General features: G+C 38.3%; 2 protein-coding genes across 3 annotated transcripts in view; one reads left to right on the top strand and one right to left on the bottom strand.

Annotated features, from left to right (window-relative positions):
• The window catches only part of ECM2 (extracellular matrix protein 2), a 37,782-nt gene extending 22,057 nt beyond the window's left edge, over nucleotides 1-15,725 (top strand). For both annotated transcript variants that reach the window (XM_052644663.1, XM_052644662.1), the window contains exons 7-10: nucleotides 4,002-4,159; nucleotides 6,336-6,475; nucleotides 9,999-10,325; nucleotides 15,489-15,725. In XM_052644663.1, coding sequence (XP_052500623.1) covers nucleotides 4,002-4,159; nucleotides 6,336-6,475; nucleotides 9,999-10,325; nucleotides 15,489-15,657 — 794 coding nt within the window. In that variant the 3' untranslated portion in view covers nucleotides 15,658-15,725. The remainder of the gene's footprint in view (nucleotides 1-4,001; nucleotides 4,160-6,335; nucleotides 6,476-9,998; nucleotides 10,326-15,488) is intronic.
• CENPP (centromere protein P) overlaps nucleotides 1-24,636 on the bottom strand; it is a 233,351-nt gene that overhangs the window by 58,164 nt on the left and 150,551 nt on the right. The gene's annotated exons all lie outside the window — the stretch shown is intronic.

Genomic DNA, 24,636 nt, shown 5'->3' with positions numbered 1-24,636 from the left:
GCTGTCAAAATGGCATGCTGTAAGTCCTTGTTTGGAAAGTGCTCTCTCACATTCCTGTAACTGCTTCTCCACTCACATGCACCTCTCCCTCATGAAAAAGTTTCCATATTCCCAGAGGGCTAACTGTGGTCCAGGGTGGCCTGGCCTCCCCTGCCCATCTCCACAGTCTGAGTACCTCATATGCTTCACCTCTTTGCAGTGGCCAGTGAGGAGGCTCTGCACTGTCATCTTGTCCAGAGAAGCCTCTGCAGGTTTTGTGTCTTGAAGGCTCCTCTTCTGTTTAGCCTGCGTTCTTAGCCCCACTCCAGTGCTGGTCCTTCGGTATTGGCTTCTTAGTTCTGCTCCAGTGTTGGCACCTTTGGTACTGAGTTCTCTTTCAACTGCTGGAGCCATTGCGGCTCTCAGCTCCTATGAGTTCCACTGCTGTGGATGGTCAGGTTGGCTGGCAGTGAGCAAGGCAAGCCCCAAACAAAGGCCACTGCCAGCGCTGTAACACTGCTTTCCTGGCTGGAAGCCCCTGGCTTGACTATCAGTGGCCTGCAGCACTTCTGTTACCTCCCTCATGACCTTTCCAGGTTTTATATATTAATGTATAGTTCCAGGGAAGTGGGAAAGACAGCAATTCATGGAAAGTAATACACGTTAAAGTGTAAAAAACAAAACAATCAGGATGCTATGGGAAAAACATTCAGTTTCATAAATCTTAGATGCAAGGCTATGATAAGGAGTGAAGAACAAAAGATGACGTGAAAAGATGAGAAGGAACCACACAACGGAGAGCTATGCACGCTATGCCAAGGTGCTAGGAGGCCATCCAGGATCCACCGGGAGACCTGCATACCCATTCTAGAGGAAAGGAAGGTCTTAAAAGGGAAGGTGGGGCTTCCCTGGCAGCCCAGTGGTAAAGAATCTGCCTGCCAATGTAGGGGACATGGCTTTGACCCTTGGGTTGGGAAGATCCCCTCGAGAAGGAAATGGCAATCTACTCTAGTATTCTTTCTTGGGAAATCCTATGGACAGAGGAGCCTGGTGGGCTACAGTCCGTGGAATCGCAAGAGAGTTGGACATGACTTAGTGACTAAACAACATCAAAAGGGAACGTGAAGATAGAAGGGGGGGAGAGCAAAAGAAAACAAGACATGCTAAAAAATGTTCCCGTCTGTATTAATGATGACAACAAACCAAAATCCATGATCATGGTGTCATTTCTAGCAATGATGGTGTGTGGCTATCCACGCAGAATAACTGTAAATTAATGCATAAGATCATGAATTTGCATTATTGTGTTTCTCTCTCTTGTGAGGTCACGTAATAACCACTAGTCTACTTCTATTACCTATTTTTCTCTGAAAAAAATTCTCCATTCCAAAACCTCAGCTATGTTCTAGATAAATATGCTTGGATTCTCAGTATCTTTAGTTGTGGAATTGGTTATATAAAGAAATAGAATCACGTATCATAATTTAATAACTGGCCCCCATACTTCCTCTCTGCCCTTCAGTTGATGTTAAATACCAGCAGATTAGTATTTTGTCACGCTGTTCCCTGTTCAGATGCTTCTCGTGGCCCAGAAGGAAAGTCAGACCTTATTTTCTGGTGCACGAAGGCCCTGCCCAGCCTACCTCTGTCTTCTCTACAACCTTCATCCTCTCTTACAGATGGGCCACTCTAGAGCTGATCTCTTTCCTACTCCTAAGCACAACCATGTGGGTTCATACCTCCATGTGTTCACCTGGGTGCCTCACCCTCCCATTTCTACCTATGCTATCTTGAGAGTCTAGCCCCACTCACACCTCCGTACCCCTCAAGTCTACACTGCCATCTTCTCCTTGTCATGTTCTAAAACCTATGAGGTACTTGTGATGGCAGTGTCTTTTGTTTTCACTTTAGACTATGTCTTACTTCTCTGTATGCCTAAGAGTAGGATCTAAGTTGCACAGATTGCATATCAGTGCAATATCCATGACTCAAATTAAATATGAAAACATCCGCTATTCTGAAAATTTTGGCCACTGAACAAACTCCAAAGTTACACCCTGAGTGTCTGACTCAGATGCCTCTGGGTATCATCATTGCTGAGCTGTTCATTCTCCTCTAAGTTTTCAATTGATTTGGTCATACCATTCCAGAGACCTGAAGAAACAATTTAGAAAGAAACTTGTTTGTATAAAGGCCTTTCTTGGTAGCTCAATCTGAATGTGTGGAATTTTTAGTCACTCTTTCAAAATGTCCATCTGGCTTCACTCTGCCAGGAAGTGAACACTGCAATGGGAATTCACTGCTGTAACTCCCTTGCTCAAAGACTGAGGGTTTACCAGGCAAGAGTGCTCCCTCTGTGTCCTGAAAAAAGGAACCACCCATTGTATTACACTCCCCGGACCTCCCTGGTTATGCCACCATTTCATACCTATCTGTCTTTGCAAATACTTCATTGGCCCTCTGTATGGTGTCCTGTTCCCCCACCTCCTTCTTTTGACTTCTGTTCATTATACAAACATTCCTTTCCACACTGTACATTCTTAACTCTCTTTCTCAAAGATTAATTGACCATAAATGTGTGGGTTTATCTCTGGGCTCTCTATTCTGTTCCATTGGTCTATGGGTCTGTTTTTGTGGTAGTACCACACTGTTTCAATTACTGTAGCTTTGTACTATAGCCTGAAACCAGGGAGTGTGATATATCCAGCTTTGTTCTTCTTTCTTAAGATTGTTTTGGCTACTTGGGATCTTCTGCATTTCCATACAAATATTACACTTATTTGTTCTAGTTTTGTGAAAAATGCCATTGGTATTTTGATAGGGATTGCACTGAATCTGTAGACTGTCTTTTTAGGCAGTATAGTAATTTTAACAGTATTAATTCTTCTAGTTTATGCACATGGCATATCTTTTCATTTGTCTGTGTTGCCTTCAATCATTTTTTTCATCAGTGTCTCATAGTTTTCTGAGTACAGGTCTTTTACCTCCTTGTTTACATTTATTCCTAAGTTTTTATTCTTTCTGATGCACCTGGAAATGGGGCTGTCTTCTTAATATTTCTCTTTCTGAAAGTTCATTGTCAGTGTATAGAAGCTTGACAGATTTCTGTGTATTAATTTTGTATCCTGAATCTTTACTGAATTCACGTACTAGTTGTAATAGTTTTTTGGAGGCAGTCTTTACAATTTTCTATATATATAGTATCATGTTGTCTACAGTGACAATTTTACTTCTTCCTTCCCAACATGGATTCCTTTCTTTTCCTTGTCTGCTTGCTATGGCTGGGACTTCCAGCATTGTGTTGAATAAAAGCAGTAAGATTGAGCATCCTTGTCTTATTCCTGATTTTAGAGGATATGCTTTGATCTTTTCACTGTTGAGTATGATATTGGCTGTAGGTTTGTCATATATGTTGAGGGATGTTCCCTCTGTACCCACTTTGTTGAGTCTCTATCATAAATGGATATTGAATTTTGTCAAAAGTTTTTTTTGCCTCTATTGAGGTGACCATATGACTTTTATTTGTCAATTTGTTAATGTGGTGTATCACACTGATTTATTTGTGGCTATTAAGCCATTCTAGCATCTCTGAAACAAGTCCCACTTGATTACAGTATATGATCCTTTTAATGTATTATTGAATTTGGTTTCCCAGTATTTTGTTAAAGTTATTCTGCATATGTTTTTCAGTGATATTTGCCTATAATATTCTTTCTTTCTTTTTGGTGGTGTTTTTTGGCTTTTGTATGAGGGTTACAAACTTTCATCATACAACACAACAGTGATTTCTCGACAGGCCTGTCTCTTCTGGACCATGCATTCAGCACTGAGTCCTGGCTGAACTGAACATTTGTTGTGCAAATGTGAAGAGTACTTGGGAAAAGGCTCTATGGGAGGGATTCAAAGAAAGAAGCTATAACACTAGTCATCCAAATAAAGTGAACATCTCACATGAAATTTTGAAACCCTATAGAAACTGCATGTTTTTAAATCATAATATCACAATAATTTTTTTTTTATAGACTTAAATCAATTGGTCACTTTAGAATTGGAAGGAAACAATCTCAGTGAAACCAATGTCAATTCCTTAGCTTTCAAACCTTTGAAGAGCCTATCCTACCTGCGTCTGGGAAGAAATAAATTTAGAATTATACCACAAGGTCTTCCTGCTTCTATTGAGGTACCAATATTTTCCTTATAATGTTTTATATTTTAAATATAGCACACAATGACAAAACAAACAATATATTTTAAAAGATTATCGTGATGCATATTAAACTGAGTAGCTCTGGTGCTATAAATAAAATTTATAAATAAAATTTGAGCACTGTTTTCAAACAATACAAAATTATGAATCAGAATTATTACTACTAGTAGAGAATCTTGGTAAAGTGAAAATTGGTCTTACTGACAGCTCTTGGGGAGAGAATAGGGAAGATGAACTGAAAGTTCAAACAGAAAGTACAACTTGCAAAAAGCACCTTGATTTGCAAAGTAGTTTAAACTATCTCAAACTGGAAATGTGATGTTCATCCCAGTCTGTTCCACTCAGAGGCCCACCTGGGCTAGCAGTGACCCTGTAAGGATGGATAAGAATTGCAAAGAAGGCTGCTAACTGCGCCAGTAGTCCACTCCTCACTCACTTCTCACAGCTTACTAGTTTTGACTAACACTGTCCTGTGTCCGTCCCCTCTGGATGGATTTCCTGCGGCCCAAGTGTATGGTCTCCCTTGCTACAACACAGAACACACTTAACTATGGGGGTACTCTGGTGGGGACTTCCCTGCTAAGTGTACACCCTGACTTTCCACATTAAGAACTGAGGTTTAGCAGATCCAGGTGACCCTTAGGTTACCTCCTCTGAGCTCTATATTTGTCCCATAAACAATCAGCCAGCAGGATGAAGCTTCATATGGCTGTGAACCCAGTGAGCCAAAAGAGGACCATCAATCTCAATCGGATACTGCTGCTACACAGCCACCACACTTCCTCTTCCTCCTATTTGTAGATTAAGACAGGCATTTAGAAGTTACCAAAACTGTAAAAATTGCGGTTACACTCATAACCTAGCTTTATCTCAGAATTACTTGGATTCTAAACAAATACAGATGTTGGGGCCTATACCAGACATGCTAAATCAGGTTCTTTGGAGAATGGGGTCAACAATTTACTGGGTTTTTTTAAAATAAAATTTTAAATAGATAATGCATGCACACAGTAAAACGCACACACACAACACTTGAATAGTACAAAAGAGCAGTGCGTCTCCATTCCATGTCTGACACTCCCATCCCTGGTTTCTCTTTCCAGAGACCCTCTTACTAGCTTCTTGGGAGCTGTTGTCCATGCATGTACATACACTCTGAACACTTTCAACGCACCACTTCACACCTGCAGTTTCAATGTATAAATGAGCGTGCTGTTAATTTAAGTTGGAATTTATACTTTAAAAAGCTGACGAGTGATTCTAACCTACAATCAAGTTTAGGAGCCACTAATATAGTTCACCCCTAAATAGGTATGAAGCAGAACACTAAAATTTACTTTACACACTTCCAACAACACCAAAATTAAATGACAAAGAGAGGAAATTACAATAGGAATTACTCCAAATATATATACACAAATCATACTTCTGAATTCCAACAAGATCTCTGAGTGACAAATTCCTTGCAAAGTCGAATGAATTTAACTTGAAGGCAGCTAGCTATTGACAACTTACTAATAGTTCTAACTTCACCTTGATGTTAAATGAAGGCTCTTAATGAACTTTTAATTAAAGAAATTATAATACAAACAAACCTAAAAAATGTGAGCCTAAAAAAATTACAGACAGCATGGACTGGCAGGAAACAGGATGACTCTAAGCTGGGGCCAGCCAGCATGAATTTCTCTCATGTATCAGCTGTTTAACTTTGCAAACACCTTGCCATCTCTCCAGGCCTGAGTTTTTTCACTACTAGATGGGGATAATTTATACCTATTTTCTAGTTTCTAGGTCTTTGAAGCCCAAATGAAATAATTTATGTGAATAAGTTTTGTAAATTAGAAAGCTTTATGCAATTATCATGATATGCTATATCATATCATTTTATAGTTAAAAATAATTAAATTCATTTAATTCCATAACCAGGACAGACAGTACACTTTATTTTGCTAGCTAGAAAATCTGACAATGTAAAAAATTAACTCATGTGGAAGAGCTGCAAGACTCTCTCATTAACTAACACTAATGACAATAGTTGATAATATGATTTTAATTCTGTGAAACTGAATATATTTTAATTCTGTGAAATTGAATATATTTATCATATCAAGTAATATGAAGAAAAATAAGTCTTTTCTTTTAATTATAGGAATTATACCTAGAAAATAACCAAATTGAAGAAATAACTGAAATTTCTTTTAATCATACCAGAAAGATAAATGTCATTGGATTACGTTATAATAAAATTGAAGAAAATAGAATTGCTCCTTTAGCCTGGATAAATCAAGAGTAAGTACATGCTACAATTTGATGTTCATAGATGAATTCTTTTCCTTTGCCATTACTAAATAGGGTATGAAAATCAGTGAGTGAGGAAGATGACAGCATTCTTAGTGAACCTCCCCCTACCAAAAACTTGGTTATTTGCAGAGTTCAAATTGTTCATGATATAACTGATGTTAGGATAGCTATGGTCACTGCTGCTATGGATAACCTACAATATACAAGTGCCAAGCCCAAGCAGCATGACCTGAGGTCTGATCACTGTGCTGGTCTGTTGACCTCACAGGCAGTCATGAACTGTTTGATAATCCTCTACCCGCAGAGAAGATTATAGTCTTTGTAGCTGAAGATGGAGAAGCTCTATATAGTCAGCAAAAACAAGACCTGGAGCTGACTATGGCTCAGATCATCAGTTCCTTATTGCAAAATTTAGGCTTACATTGAAGAAAGTAGGGAAAACCACTAGGCCATTGGGGTATGACGCAAATTAAATCCCTTATGATTATACAGTGGAGGTGACAAATACATTCAAGGGATTAGATCTGATAGACAGAGTACTTGAGGAACTATGGACAGAGGTTTGTAACACTGCACAGGAGGTGTTGACCAAAACCATTCCCCCAAAAAGAAATGCAAGAAGGCAAAGTGGTTGTCTGAAAAGGACTTACAAATGGCTGAGAAGAGAAGCAAAAGGCAAAGGAGAAAAGGAAAGATATACCCAATTGAATGCAGAGTTCCAGAGAATAGAAAGGAGAGATAGGAAAGCCTTCTGAAGTGAACAATGCAAAAAAAATAGAGGAAAACAACAGAATGGGAAAGCAAAAAAATAGAGGAAAACAACAGAATGGGAAAGACTAGAGATCTCTTCAAGAAAACTGGAGATACCAAGGGAACATTTGAAGCAAGGATGGGCACAATAAATGACAGAAACGGCAAGGACCTAACAGAAGCAGAAGAGATTAGAAGATGCCAAGAATATAAAGAACTGTACAAAAAAAGGTCTTAATAATTCAGATAACCATGATGGTGTGGTGACTCACCTGGAGCTAGATATCATGGAGTGTGATATCAAGTGGGCCTTAGGAAGCATTACTACAAACAAAGCTAGTGGATGTGATGGAATCCCAGCTGAGCTATTTCAAATTCTAAAAGAGAATGCTGTTAAAGTGCTGCACTCAATACACCAGCAAATTTAGAAAACTCAGCAGTGGCCTCAAGACTGCAAAAGGTCAGTTTTTCATTCCAATACCAAAGAATGTTCAAACTATCATACAATTTGCTCATTTCACATGCTAGCAAGGTAATGCTCAAAATCCTTCAAGCTAGGCTTCAACGGTATGTGACCTGAGAACTTCCAGATGTACAAACTAGATTTAGAAAAGGAAGAGTAACCAGAGATCAAATTGCCAACATCTGTTGGATCTTAGAAAACTCAAGGGAATTCCAAAAACCCCATCTACTTCTGCTTCATTGACTACACTAAAGGCTTTGGCTATGTGGATCACACCAAACTGTGAAAAATTCTTAAAAAGATGGGAATACCAGACCACCTTACCTGCCTCCTGAGAAACCTGGATGCAGATCAAGGAGCAACAGTTAGAACTGGACATGGAAAAATGCACTTGTTCCAAATCGAGAAAGAGTACGTCAAGGCTGTATACTGTCATCCTGCTTATTTAACTTATATGCAGAGTACATCATGTGAAAAGCCAGGCTGGATGGATCACAAGCTGGAATCAAGATTGCTGGGAGAAATAATAACCTCAGATATGCAGATGATATAACTCTAGCTGCAGAAAGTGAAGAGGAACTAAAGAGCCTCTTGATGAAGGTGAAAGAGCAGAGTGAAAAAGCTGGCTTAAAGCTCTAACTGAAAAACTAAGATCATGGCATCTAGTCCCATCACTTCAAGGCGAATAGAAGGGTAAAAAGTGGAAACAATGACAGATTTTATTTTCTTGGGCTCCAAAGTTACTGCAGACTGTGACTGAAGCCAGAAAATTAAAAGACACTTTTTGGAAGGAAAGTTATGACAAACCTAGACAGCGTACTAAAAAGCAGAGACAGTACTTTGTCAACCAACATTTGTATAGGCAAAGCTATGGTTTTTCCAGTAGTCATGTAGGGATGTGAGAGCTGGACCATAAAGAAGGCTGAGCTCCAAAGAATTTATGCTTTAAATTATGGTACTAAAGAAGACTTTCGTGAGTCGCTTGTACAGCAGGGAGATCAAACCAGTCAATCCTAAAGAAAATCAACCCTGAACATTCATTGGAAGGACTGATGCTGAAGCTGAAGCTCTAATACTTTGGCTACCTGATGTGAAGAGCCCACTCATTGGAAAGACTGAAGGAAAGAGGAGAAGGGGACAACAGAGAATAAGATGACTGGATGGCAACACTGACTCAATGGACATGAATTTGAGCCAACTCTGGGAGATTGTGAAGGACAGGGAAGCCTGGTGTGCTGCTGTCCATGGAGTCACAAAGAGTCAGAGATGACTTAGAGACAACAATAACAATACAGTAAGGAAGGAAGCTGCCCTTCTCCTTTTTTCTCCTCCCTCACCATTAGATTCCACACCACACTGTCTTCATTCCTTGATACTATTTCTCTATCTCAAGTCTTACAAAAGAAACTGAAGAATGCATGACCTGATAGAGGAAGCAAAAACAGAGCCCACTTTCCTTGAGAGGAATCAATGGTCTCAGGCTGTAGCTCTCAGGGAAGTGCAAAGTGTCAAGGGCTTGCCTGTCAGGAGGGAGATGATTAGCTACACAGGGAAGCAGGGTCAGGCCCCGGCAGCAGGTGCCATCAGAGCAGATCTGAAGTCATGTCGTGAGGGAATGAGGGATTTGAGTAGCATCGTGGGGATAGGCATGTTTCAGAAGCAGGACAGAGATGAAGAGACCTTGAGGGTCCTTTAAGTTTAGCAGGATGTGGCAGTGGCAGGGCAACTGAGTCTTCAGCAAGTGAAAAATCTTCATGCGGTGGGCAGAAGCTGCAGGTGAGGCTCCTGAAAAAGGCCAGGGAGTTCACCACATTTCCCAGATCTTCTTATTGGTTATTAACTTTTTCTAGATCCCTCATTCTTATCCCAAGTCCCAGATCCCAAGTTATCAGATCAATGTGGAAGAAGAATGCACAAACCTCTTACTGCTATTTCCTTGCTAGAACCAAAGATGATTGTAGGGATAGGGTTTTGATGTCAGCTAGAATTTTGGACTTTATTTCCAATATAAGTTATGCCTCAGAGATATTTGTGGGCCCTCTTTGGGTCTCAGCATTACCTCTAGGATATGAGCTTCTTCTCTCTCAACTCTGGTGCTTCTGCATAAGACAAGAACTCAAGCAGCTGTTATCCAGGTAAGAGCACTAACCTTGCAGCTAGCCACCATATAGGCACACTTCTACTGGGAATCATTACTAAACACTGGCATGAAAGCAGACAAGCATCCTGACTGGCTTGTCAAAACTTGGAGCTAACAGTCACTGCCCTGACGCACCCACATTGTTTACTCTCTTCTAGAAATCTAGAATCGATAGACCTCTCGTACAACAAGCTCTACCATGTCCCCTCCTATCTACCCAAGTCGCTGCTGCACCTTGTACTCATCGGGAACCAGATCGAACGCATCCCTGGCTATGTGTTTGGTCACATGGAACCAGGCTTGGAATACCTGTACCTGTCATTTAATAAGCTTGTGGACGATGGCATAGACCGAGTCTCCTTCTATGGAGCTTACCATTCTCTGCGAGAGCTGTTTCTGGATCATAATGAATTAAAATCTATACCACCTGGGGTACAAGAAATGAAAGCACTACATTTCCTGAGACTGAACAACAACAAGATACGGTAAATTTTCACTTTCTCAAGTATCCATTTAAATTGTCATGGGTGACAAAATACGATTAAATGATCATGACAAAATGTCTGGAATTTAAAGAAAAACTGACAAGAGGTTGCATCAAACAACACTGGCAATTGTTAATGATTGTTGAAGTTGGATGATAATAAGTACTAAGGATTCATTATAGTTTTTTCCCTACTTTTCTGTGTTTGAAAACTTCCGTGTAAATTTTTAAAAAAGTAGAGTATGATTACATAATATCTAGAATCTTAGAGACACTTTCAAGTGAGACTTCAAGGCCACAGGTTATGGTGCTGTTCCTACCTCCATATGTGATTTCAAACACACTGATCTGTAGAGCACAAAACTTAAGTGTATGGAAACATTAAAATTGCTTGCTTCTATCTAGATTTTTCTGAAAACATTTACTAAAACTCAGTTTCTTCACTTCTGAGGACACATTTTTCTGTGTGTGTTCTGTTTGCTGACTGAGTCATCCCCCCTGCCTAAAAAGTATGAATGTCTCAAGATTAACCTGGGACACTTTCTTAGTGCAGCCAATGAGGGTAACAGATCCTTGAGCTCTGTGGTCCTGTCTTTGAAGTTTATATTCTTTACTCTTTTACCTATCTCTAAAATTCCAAACACAAACTTCTAAAAAATAAAGAGTCAAGTTTATAGGGGAAGTGGTGGGGATGGGGAGGGCTTTAAAATATTCAGAGTATAATTTTTTTGGCTAAGATAATTTCTAGGTTGTGCCATATGGTTCTTATTGTGTTTCATCAGGAGGCATAAAATATCCCACTTTTGGTGGGATATAGGTGACAATGGTGTGATATCTCCATCATAACCTTTCTCCTCCACCACTGAACCAATGGTTTTTTTTTTTACTCATGATGACTCTTGCTTGCATCTGTTATTTCCTTAGGGGTAACAAAATGATGAATTTCTATTTTTGTCATTCTTTCCACATTTGTTAAATGGAATTCCTCTGTAACCTGGAGAAGGGAATGGCAACCCACTCCAGTATTCTTGCTGGGAGAATCCCATGGACAAAGGAGCTTGATGGGCTCTTTGCAATCCATGGGGTTGCAAAGAGTCAGACATGACTGAGTGACTAAGCACATTCCTCTGTAAATAATATTTTCTTATCAGCAAGGGCAAGTTCCTTACTCTGAAAGGTAAGATAAACGCTCTGTTCTTTCCTTTAAATTGCCATCATGGTAAGAAGTTGGTTACAAATTTGTAACTATGTGAGGTGATGCATATTAACTTATGGTGGTGATCATTTCAACCATACACACACACACACACACACATACACACACACATCTAATCATTATGTTATATACTTGAAACTAATACAATGTTATGCCAATCTTATCCTTATAAAATTATAAAAAATTATACATATGCATTAACCACGGATGAAAAAGACTGTAAAAGATTTTAAAAATTTAATAGTGGCTGTCTCAGGAAAAAAAAGAGACATTGGTGCCTCAATATTTTTGCTTTATTATTTTGTTTCTGGCCTTCTTTCTCTGGAGACTCAATATGAACTTATGGCTTTCTATGTTAAGAATGTTTCCATCAGTTGCAATTACTGTTCTTAACTGTCTCATCTTCAGCTGATGGAGCCCTTCGAGCTGGATCCCGAGTCCTTGGACAGGCCTCCATAGATGCTGGATGGCTCACTTTTACATTCCCCACTACAGGCCAATGCCAGCCTCCTTTGAAAAAGCCCTAGTTCCTCTCACTGGGGAATAGTGTTCAGAGGCTCCAGTCTGGGCACCAGGCATCTTTCTTTCAAAAGTATTTTTAGTCTCAAGGCCTTTCAGTGGACTGCCAGAAATATGCATTTTTGTTAAACACACACACACGAACAAAAACAGGTCACACTGATATTCCCAAATCAAATTTACCATTATAGGCTGATGTATATGGTGGAGGCCAATACAATATTGTAAAGCAATAATCCTCCAATTGAACAAAAAGAGCAAAAGCAAAAAAAATTACCACTATAGAGAAATCCTTCTGATGTAGACTTATCTTAAGCTGAAAATCTACGTAGCCAACAATAACTTACATTCACTACCTTACAATACATAAACCTATTTTGTAAGGTAATAAATGCATACCATTATTACAACTAACAGCAAAAGTACTTAATTAAGTTTATTATGTTTTTGGTAGTTCAATTTGTCCTTTGAATATGTTCCATGGAGGATGTATAGCTTAAGCACAGTAGTTTTCTCTGTAACAGTATGTCAACAATTTAATATTCAGATAGGTCTTTAGTTTGCTTAGAGTTCAGTCACTCAGTCGTGTCCAACTCTTTGCAACCCCATGGATTGCAGCATACCAGGCTTCCCTGTTCACGACCAACTCCCGGAGCTTGCTCAAACTGATGTCCATCAAGTCAGTGATGCCATCCAACCATCTCATACTCTGTCGTCTCCTTCCTCTCCTCCCTTCAATCCTTCCCAGCTTCAGGGTCTTTTCTAATGAGTCAGTTCTTCATATCAGGTGGCCAAAGTACTGGAGCTTCAGCTTCAGCATCCGTCCTTCCAACGAATATTCAGGACTGATTTCCTTTAGACTGACTGGTTTGATCTCCCTGCAGTCCAAGGGACTCTCAAGAGCCTTCTCCAATGCTACAGTTCAAAAGTTTTTAGGAATTGCTACTTTCTACATAATATTTTTCTATGCCTGTCCCTTATACTGTATTTCATCCTTCTCCTTTGATTAATTTTAAAAATTAATTTCCTGTTGATGATTCCAGTGTTATTTTTGAAACTGTAAGCATACACATTCATATTCCATAACCCCTCAGAATTATTATACATATATCATTATATGTATATAATGTATATAATTATTATACATTATCACATAGAAGTATTATTCATCTGTGAATAAGAATAATAAGTATTATTCTTTTCTCTTTTTTCTAGTCTTTACTTTGAAAAATTATCAGTATATCCTGAATATCACTCCATATCAGTATGTAGAAAATATCCTCTTTCCTTTTAATAACTGAATAGTACTATTATGTAGGGACTTTATTCAACCAGTTTCTTACTGATAGACTTTTGATTGTTCCCACTTCTCTATACTATAAATAATGCCACAACGTGTTTAGTTCAGTTCAGTTAAGTTGCTCAGTCGTGTCCAACTCTTTGCGACCCCATGAATCGCAGCACACCAGGCCTCCCTCTCCAACATCATCTCCCGGAGCCCACCCAAACTCATGTCCATTGAGTTGGTGATGCCATTCAACCATCTCATCCTTTGTCGTCCCCTTCTCCTCCTGCCCCTAATCCCTCCAAGCATCAGAGTCTTTTCCAATGAGTCAACTCTTAGCATGAGGTGGCCAAAGTATTGGAGTTTCAGCTTCAACATCAGACCCTCCAATGAACACCCAGGACTGATCACCTTTAGGATGGACTGGTTGGATCTCCTTGCAGTCCAAGGGACTCTCCAGAGTCTTCTCCAACACCACAGTTCAAAAGCATCAATTCTTCAGCGCTCAGCTTTCTTCACAGTCCAACTCTCACATCCATACATGACCACTGGAAAAATCATAGCCTTGACTAGATGGACCTTTGCTGGCAAAGTAATGTCTCTGCTCTTTAATATGCTGTCTATGTTGGTCATAACTTTCCTTCCAAGGACTAAGCGTCTTTTAATTTCATTGCTGCAATCATCATCCACAGTGATTTTGGAGCCCAGAAAAATAAAGTCAGCCACTGTTTCCCCATCTATTTGCCATGAAGTGATGGGACAGGATGCCATGATCTTCGTTTTCTGAATGTTGAGCTTTAAGCCAACTTTTTCACTCTCCTCTTTCACTTTCATCAAGAGGCCCTTTATTCTTCTTCACTTTCTGCCATAAGGCTGGTGTGATCTGCATATCTGAGGTTATTGATATTTTTCCCAGCAATCTTGATTTCAGCTTGTGCTTCCTCCAGCCCTGCATTTCTCATAATGCACTCTGCATATAAGTTAAATAAGCAGGGTGACAATATATAGCCTTGACGTATTCCTTTTCCTATTTGGAACCAGTCTGTTGTTCCATGTCCAGTTCTAACTGTTGCTTCCTGACCTGCATCCAGGTTTCTCAAGAGGCAGGTCAAGTGGTCTGGTATTCCCATCTCTTTCAGAATTTTCCACAGTTTGTGGTGATCTACACAGTCAAAGGCATAGTCAATAAAGCAGAAATAGATGTTTTTCTGGAACTCTCTTGCTTTTTTTCCCTAATCCAATGGATGTTGGCAGTTTGCTCTCTGGTTCCTCTGCCTTTCCTAAAACCAGCTTGAACATCTGGAAGTTCACTGTTCACGTATTGCTGAAGCCTGGCTTGGAGAATTCTGAGCATTACTTTACTAGCATGCAATTGTGTGTATAAGTAACTCTGTTCAAATATAATTTTATTTTTTCCAATCTAACTTTGGGATAAATCCCTAGAAATGGAATTGCTGAGTGAAAGGAATAAAATGAATATGTAATTTTGTTATATACTGCCAGATTCCTTTCCATGGGGCTGAACAGTTTTGAATTCCCTTCAATGATGCTTGATCCTATACAACTCTATCATCAGAACATGTGAATGAGCTTTGATTTGTTCTGTGGAAAGGTGGAAAAACCTGATAAGTTAGAGTGGCATGCCAGTATCATTTCAATTTAATTTTTCTTATCATAAATGAAATTAAGCATCCTTTTATGTTCGCATGTCATTTCATTTTCTCCTCTGTAAACTGGTCACCAGGTATCTTTTTTTTTTCCCCTTCTGATTTCTCTCGTCTCCTAGATTTTTTAGGTCTTTGTATATTAGCCCTTTATTTAAGTTGCAAACACTTTCTCCCAGTTTGTGATTTGTCTTTTAACTTTATATTAAAAAAAAAAAAACTGTAGCCAATTTTTTAATCTTTTCTTCTAGTGCTTCTGGTTTTTGAGTCACACATAGGAAGATTTCTCCCTCCCTCCTGGGGTATAACCATGCTTTATTCTATCACTTCTATGACTTCATTTTTTCATATGTAGATCTTGACATATTTGGATTCTTTTCTGGTATATGACACAAGGATCTAATTTTATTTTAACTCCTAAATTATGAAGGTGGAATATTACTTCAATCCTTTATGACCTGCATGTCTATTTTTCCTCAGGAATATTCTTCCAGAACAAATTTGCAATGCTGAAGAAGATGATGATTCGAATCTGGAACATCTTCATCTTGAAAACAACTACATTAAAACAAGAGAAATATCATCCTATGCATTTTCATGCATAAGGTCATATTCAAGTATTGTTCTTAAACCACAAAATATCAAGTAGTTCCAAGTTTTTCTTTGTCACTTATAAATTATACTCATATATCTGTTTTAGTAGCATTTTCCTCAATAAGAGATACAATGTCATATTAAAATATCAACCTGATTCACCAATGCACAGGACAACCAAACACATATCTACAAGGTTTAGTCTTTTAACAGTTTTAGTGAAGCTTTCAGTTTCACACTCGAGAAAGAAGCAATCTTGTTGCAAACTTCTCTCACAAGAGTAGGATGTTGTATGCTGCTGAAGCAGACTGAGAGAATCTGAAACTAAATACGCCCTTTACAACAGACCACAGAATTTCTATTAGCTAAGAACTCCCTAAGTCTTTTAAAAAAGTATATATGTTCAAGACCAAGAAGTGGACGGCTGGAAAAAATAATAGGTAGAATTTATGAACTAATGTTCTGTTTATTATTCTGTTAAAGCAAAAATTTATTAATTTTCTGTAAGTAATTAAGACCCTATAATATAATTATTGATATAAATAAACTTAATCATTGGCTTAGCTTTAGTTCCTTCTATTAATTACATGAATAGAATTAAAATATAATTACTATAAAATTAATTTCCTGGTTTTGAGAATTATACTATGGTTAAGTATGTGCTTATTAACATTAGGGAATACTGGGAGAAGGATATATGTGAATTCTGTATGAATTTTACAATTTCTCTGTAAGTCTAAAAAGTTTAACAGTATTTTAAGATCACCCTCATAATTATTTGCTCAAGATCAAAAGATTTATGGAAAGCAGTGGAGTTTGCTTAAAATATATGTTAACTACCCTTGACTAAACCTTGTAAATACAAACCTAATGCATACATTTAAAAACTTTTGCTCCTCTGGTCATTGTTAACATCTCTTGTCTTTGTCCTAATTTGCTCAAATGTATCTTTTTACTCAATACAACATAAAGCTATTAGTATTCATTATGTAGTAGATCCTAACAAAATCATATCATGTATTAAAATTTTCATTATATAATAATATCTTATCTTTATTTCTAAAATAATTTTTAAAAGACACATATAGAAACCATGTTGATTTTTCTTGTTACCCCTAGTTTTGTACCTTGGACAAACACCAGATTAGGTATTTTTAATTAATTAAAACACCAGATTAATTTCAAGTCTTGGCCCCATTGGGCAGATTACTCTAATTTTTCAAACTTTAGTTATTTAATCTTTTAATAGTTCTCCCACATTTCTCAGAGCCTTTCAGCCCCACTTCACAGGGCTTTTACGAGAACCAGAGAAGAATAAAAAGTATTTGGGAAGTGTGATATGCATAGTGAGTACACTTAATATTGCCAACCTTTCATATAAAATTGACAGTAAACAGCATATTCAATTAAAGTTGATTATTACCTGGGGAGCTTTCAAGATGTAGAAGTTTGATTTATCCCATTTAAGATAACGTTATTTCTAAGCCCCCCTTCTTAACATATAGGCTTTAGAGATCACAAAATGAACAAGAATAAGAATATGATACAGACTGTTAGAATCAAGCATCAAAGGCCAGGTGTCTAAGAAGAGAAATAAAATCTATGGAACAAAAAGTTCAGATTTAGAACCAGTTTGGGTATGTAGAAGCATTACTAATTTAAATTGGCCAAGTTGAATGAAAGGGACAAATAACAAGAAGATACGGGTATTCGTTTAACTTAACAAGAACCCTTGTGCTGTTTGAATATATATGCATCATTGTAAATGATTTAAAGCAACTTAAACAGTGAAAAAATTACTGTCAGAGGGACTAAAACCAAATAAAGTGAGTAAAAAGAATTAGCATCCTAGACAACAGAGATGAATACTGAAGCATTCTTGCATTAATTTGTCATTCTGATTTTAATCAGCTGTGTCCCAGATGCTGTTTTAGAGAGAAAGGGATGAAGAGATCAGATGAGGTCTCTGCTCTCTGGGAATGTGTGGTGTTTTAGGGGCAATAAGCAGGAAATCAAACAGACAATCAAATTAACAAGTCAAGTGTGATGAAATCAGTACAACAGGGTGGTGATGTAATAAAGTATGTTGGGGTCCCAAAGCCCCTCTGCCTTAGGCCTAGGGGTATTCCCAGATTGTGGGTCTCTAGAGTGTGCAAATAGCAAAAGTCGCAATAAGACACTGCAACCCCCCAGAAGGCTTGGAGTAACACTAGACCCAGGCACACACTGAGACACTACTGTGCACTGAGAGATACCCTGTTGGGAGAAGAATCTCTAGAAAGGTGAAAAATCAGAATGACTGATGGAAGCTTTGTTCTTAAGTTGGAAGATGCTTTTATTTTTACTGATTATATAATTTAAAATATAAAATATATCTAGCATTGAACTTGTTTGCTTTGAAATTTTATAATGCTCTGGATAGAAGCTTTAATTTCATTTTTAAAAATAAATGTCCATATAGCAAACACTGTTCATGATATATAATGTTTATATAATGTATAACAAAGAGGTGTTCTGTTTGGCTTCAGAAGTATACTGTAATTACTAACACAGATGTACACTAAGTAAATCCTGGCCCAGTCATGGTCTGAAAATATTTAATAGTGTGTCGTCTTTGCACACATGTACACGAAATACTAACTATATTTTCAATTTTAAGATTTGGCTTATTGTAGATTAAGGTATTTCATAAAAAGCATTAAAGATATGATGTGGTTAAAGAAACCTATGGCCTAGAATTATAAGGAAATAATTACACCAAGAATCAGGACATCTGGGTACCCATCTTGGTCTCCAGTAATTATGCAGTCATTTTACTTTTCTGAGATCACTTGATTCAATTACAAAACAGCATTCTTGGAACACATCAATGGTTTTCAAGCATGGCTCATCAGGAGTTCATGGTGCCCTGAGGAGGAAGCGTCCTTGAGAGAGGAAGTACACAGAGTTTGTGTACTCCCTTCAGACAAAACAGCTCTGCTACCATCAGAAAGGGTTAGCTGACACTGTTCCTGTCTGCCTCCCTAGCTCCCCTTATTTCTTGAAACCAATAGACAAGGTACTATATAAATCGCACATCAAGTTCTAAAAGTCATAAAGAACACTCAGCCAAAGTCCTGGGTCCTTATCCTCTCCTCAGCTCCTCCAATACTTTCAGAGAACTTCACTGGAGACCTTTGGCCTGAAGAAACATTTCTTAGTTACCAGGATTACAGCTGCCTGAACAGAGCCAACCTCTGGGTATGCCAGGACAAGGAAGCTTAGTAGCTGTATCTGTTCCTTTGGAGCTCCAGCACCATAGTGGGGATCAGCCCTGAGCACCTCTGTCACAACCAAAGACTGCTGACCTCTGACCTAAAACACCCTGAAAGGCAGTTAGCGTGAGTGCATGTTCTATAGGATGGGGACAATATGGCAGTGCTGCTGCACGCCGAGATTGGGATCACATCTTTGTCTCTGCCAGACTGTGTGACTCCCTGTGGAGCAGGCAGCACCCTGAGGGTGAATATGCGGCATTTGGGGACAACAGGGAGTATGTGACTGAGCCTGGACTTAACATGCATCTGCTGAATGCAGTCCTGAAAGTGCAAAGTCTGGACACTTGAGAGTGGGTAGGTGCACCCATAAATCTGGCAGGTGCTGCCAACAGGATTGAGAAGATACAACACTGTCTCCTTCGGCTTTCACTGTCAAGTGACTGACTCTACGTACATCCCTTAGGAGTTGGGCTTGAGGTTAAAATTAACTATTCCTAGGGATGACTTCTTCTATTAACATGGAAAACACCACCCACAACGCGAGTTGAAATGTGCCTCTAGTCCACACTGACACCACTAACAGCAGTAAGGATGATCACCTCATTCACTCAGAAGAATGTGATTATTCCAGCAACTGCTCAAACTGTGTAGTCAAAACCTTTAAGTTCACTGGAAAGTGTTAATAAACTATAATGCTTGTTTCAAGATAATTTTAGATTTGGTATGTGGAAATTTAGCCACAGATGATGGGTATATAGCTAAATTAGAATAAAATCCCAAATTTTTACTGGTGCCACAGTGTGCTATAGGCAAAAATGGTTTCCCTGAGTTGACAAATTTAGATCAGGAGTAATAAAGAAGTCTGTGGTATATATGGTAAAGGAAATAACTAGCACTGAGTTTGGGGGAGAAAAGATCCCTAGGCTTAAACTGGGGCTTGAAATTTGAATCAGTTGAAGGGGAGGGAATAACTGACTGAAGCAAAGAGGCACGAGCCAAGCATAGTTGAGGTTCACCAGTGGAGGAGAGACCATACAGGAAATAAGAGGCTTGGGGTGGCCTGGAAGGCCCATAAGAGGACACCATGCTTAACTGCAGTGAGAAATATAGGACACCACCAAAAAACTCTGAAGAGAGGTATATGAAAGTAATGAAGGGAAAAGAGCCACCACTCTAATAATCTAGAAACAGAATAAGAGGGACCCACTCAGTATAGGTGACAGGAGGAACAAGCAGAAACAGGGATACGTATGACAGAGACTTTGAAAAAAAGAAAGAGAAAAAAACAAACCTACATTCTCATTGCTGGAGGTTAAGTCTGAAGGCAAGCTTGCCATATTTGTCATCTTCTGAGGGGCTCAATCTCAGAAGGACATTATGAACCATGAATAACTGAGAATATGCATGTGTGTATGGTAAGTTGCTTCAGTCGTGTCCAACTCTTTGTGACCCTATGGACTGTAGCCCGCCTGGCTCCTCTGTCCATGGGATTCTCCAGACAAGAATACAGGAATGTCTTGCCTTGCACTCCTCCAGGGGATCTTCCTGACCCAGGGATTCAACCTGTGTCTCCTGCATCATAGGCAGACTCTTTACCACTGAGCCACCGGGAAGTCCAATAGAGAATATATTAAAAATAAAATGAACTGATAGAAGGGAGGGGACATGTGCATACCTATTGCTGATTATGTTGATATATGGCAGAAACCAATTCAAAATTATAAAACAATTATCCTCCAAATAAAAATAAATAAAATTTAAAAAATGAACTGATTGATTGTAAAAAGGAAGAGAAGAAAAGAAAACAGAAAAGGGAAGTAGTGATCTACCATGCAAGGGATACAAAGAAAAAAAGAAAAGGGATAGTGATCTACCAGGCAAGGGATACAAAGAAGAGAAAAGCAGATAAAAAGGAAAACTGCTCTGAGTCTCAGTGATGCTGCTGAGAAACTTAGAGAAAGAGACAGTTTGGGTGAGAATATACTGAAGTTTGGAGGTATCACTATAGAATTTAGGCAGGAGGACAGGAATGCACTCAGCTGGAAGGGAATCCGAAGGAAAGGTTACAATGAGGGGTGGATGAAGAGAAGGGCAGAAGCAGAAGCCTAATGGGTACCGACTTTCAATTTCAAGGGGAATAAGTTTACTATATGGCTGCATCTGACTTGAGCCATATGATCTGACCGCAAGGAGCTTCCAAGGCACAAGGCAAGTGGTGCCTAGAAGCCCAGCTCCTCAGCAAGTGCCTCCTCGCTTCAGTACTTGGCATCTGTTCCACCAACCTCCTGACAGACAGGTCTGGTTTTATGAGTTAGGTCTGCATTGATTATTTATTTGCAATGTAGGATGTTGTACAGTAGATTGGTAGAAGGTATACCATGTTTTCCTAAAAGATTGTAAAACAAAATAAGAGACAATTCATTTCTTGAATCCCTATATTCTGTGTATAGAGTAGGTACTAATATAATTATTGATCCCTCAGTCTAAACGATCAGCTCATGAGTTGTCCAAAGCTGACATTAATACTATCCCTAAACAAAACAAAGAGAAACGTGCAAAATTTAAGGATTTTTAAAGGAAAAGTGATAAAGATTTATATATAGTCATATAATTAGTAAGGAATAATTTCTCTTATTAATATTTTCTGATATGGACATTAGAAGGCAGAGTATATTTTATAAAAAAATAAGTCATCCTTTGACAACTGATTGTTCTCTATAACAGCAACACTGACAATGTTTTCCAAAGCCATCATTTAAACAACATGAATTACTAGGTTCATAGATGCTGACATAAAAGAATAAAATACTCAAGTTCTGCTGTTTAAGTGAAACCTCAAAGGACTGGGTAAACCCTCTATGATATCTATTTCACCTCTTTCCCTTATTTAGAAAACAGAAAGTGTCCTCATAGGAGAAGTATTTACAAATTGGTAATGACTGAATTATTCATTTGTCCATAGTTGAATATGAATTCAACTTAAAATTCAAAAACATTAAAAGCATTTTGGGGTTGCAAAGAGTTGCACACGACTGAGCGAGTAACACACACACACACATGTATGAAAATAGATGTTTCTCGCCAATTCTAACCTATACCAGATGATTCCAGGGGGCCTTAAACCCTAGAAGTCTATGAAAAATGAAGTTCATCTCTTGCAATGAAAAAACAAGAATGGGTATCTTGGGTCTGAAACTGGAATCCTTATTAGCTGTGGACATGGTCAAGTTACTTAGACTCTGATTTCCAGTTTCCTTGCCCATGAAATTGAGGAGAATATCTGCCTACCAAGACGTCTGCGAAGGTTAAATAAGGTGACATCCACAACAGTTCTGAGCACAGGGTGGACGTCAGATGACTTTCCATTCCCTCAAGGATAGGTGCTGGGAAACCAGAAGGTAGGAAAGTTCAGTGACTTATTCAAGGCTGCCAAGTCTCATAATATGGTAGATATTAATAATTTAAGGAAAGGATTCCTTAGATTGTGATATATACTGGAGCAAGGAATGGGCCTGTTACAGTAGAGTAGGGGTCAGATAACGCTCTCTGTAGAGGGCTGGACTCACGTGGGACGCTGCAGCCATGTCAGCAGCTCTCTTGAGCTTGGTGGCCTTTGTGCTGTGTCAGTGCATGCTCACATCCATTGCACAGAATAGAATGAAACCAGCTTAGAACATGTTATAAATGCAGTGTAAAACCAGAACTCAAAGAATCTAAACTATTTATTGTCATAGATATGGGAGTAGATTAGAAGCAGATTTTTAAAAATCCTGATTATAGGAAAGAAAAGTAATTTTGACTTACAAGTGTGATTCACTATAATAACATAAAACCAAAAAAAAAAAAAAAAAGAGAGAGAGAGAGAAACTGTATTTAAAATAGCCAAACGAGAAGACTACTTGATCAAAAAATCTGTCCTGCAGATGGGTTTCTACGATAGTGATAATCCACAAGTTGGTCTACAGGGATACAGTAAGAGCCTGCGTGTAAGCCTTGGCCAGGTGCAGCGTGCTCTGGGCAGATGGTTCTGGGGTGTTTAAGTATTTAATTTTCTTCTGAACATCAGCTCTGATTAAACCTACTGCAACAGACCCAGAAGCATTGGTGAAAGACTTTTAGAGGAACTACAATCTACGTAAATAGTGTAGTTATGAGTTAGTGTACATTTCATCTTATATGTCTTAAACAACACTTTGGCATATTATAACATACTACTCACATGTCTTTGCTTCAACATTCTGAACAGGAAGAGTTGAAACTATAAGTCACATTGAAATTTGGTCTGTCACACACTGTTATTGGCAAAGAGGTGACTATTTCTAATTAGGTCAATAGAGCTTAGTGATTACACAACTAAAGAATAAATGGCATGATTCTTTCTTCTTTGACATTGTTTCCTTTTCTACAAGAAAATGGATTAAAAAAAACTTAGAGTCTCTCCCTTTGCACAAAATGTGAAGAATGTGAATCCACACAAGGGAAAGTAGACTGTATTAAAAATAACATGTGATTGCACTAAACACATATTAGTTTGGAAAAGAAAAGGAATACATCATGTTACTAGAATGTCATGGTGTGTTTCTAAGTAACAGAATCTCTGTGATCAAATAAACTTACATTAAACTAACAACTTAATGTAAGATACAAGAAAATCTTTTTATAAATTGGAAACTGCTGAAAATTCATTTGCTTTACATAAGTTGAGAATTACATTCACAATTACCAAATTTATATATGAACTGTCTGAGATATTAACTACTGTGTGATACTCAGAATAAAGAATGCACTGAAAATTGTAAATCTATTCTAGGTCAGTAGTTCTAAACCATCTGAAGAATGGACCTACCCTTTGAAGGTATGATTGAAGCTCTGATTCTGATGGCTCTTCTATGCAGAAAATACAGAAACACTTCGCATGTATCAACAGACTCATAAAACCCACCCTAAATGTAGAATAAGACCTTAATCAGCTTAAATTTTTCATGTAAATATTTCACTGCAGTTAAGGATAAATCAGAGTTAAAATTGATTTAAGGTAACTTATTCCCTTGTTTCCCACAAATATTTAGCATTTATTCCCCATTTATTTAGCAATATTTTTAATGGTCACAGAAAAGTTGAAAGAATACAATGAACATCTATACATTTTCACCTATATTCACCAATTAATATTTTGTCATCTTCATTCTATCTTTTTCACTCATTCCACATTCATATCTATACATATATATGTATTTGTGGGGTACAGGGGCTGGACTATTTGAACGTAAGTTGCAGATATACCATGTTGCCCCAGTGCTTCAGTATGAGTCTCCTAAGAACAAGGACATTTTCTTACATAACCATGAAACAATGATCACATTCTCTCACATTCTCAAACCCCAGACATTTAATATTGATTCAGTATCAACATCCTGTCCATATTCAGAGTTCCCCAACTGTCCCAACAATGTCCACATTGCTGTGTGTGGTGTAGATCTCATGGCTCAAGATCCAATCAGAATTCACTTGCCTTTAGTCTCTAGTAATCTAGAGTAGCAACTGTCAGTCTATGTGTTTCACTCCTTTACTTTTTGAAGGGATTCCAAGCCAGCTACCATGTAGAATGTCCCCTAATATACATTTGTCTCATTGCTTAGATTTAGGCAGAATATTTTTGGCAAGAATCCCACATAGGTGATATCATGTACTTCCTTTTGTATCACATCAGGAAGCACAAAATGTTGGGCTGGCCTGTTGTTGGTGATGCTGAGACATTTGGTTAAGGTGGTATCTTC

This window comes from Budorcas taxicolor, chromosome 8 (assembly GCF_023091745.1).
Source record: "Budorcas taxicolor isolate Tak-1 chromosome 8, Takin1.1, whole genome shotgun sequence".
Taxonomy (NCBI): Eukaryota; Metazoa; Chordata; class Mammalia; order Artiodactyla; family Bovidae; genus Budorcas; species Budorcas taxicolor.
Note: the sequence above shows the minus strand (reverse complement) of the source record. Positions and strands in the feature narration are given on the sequence as shown.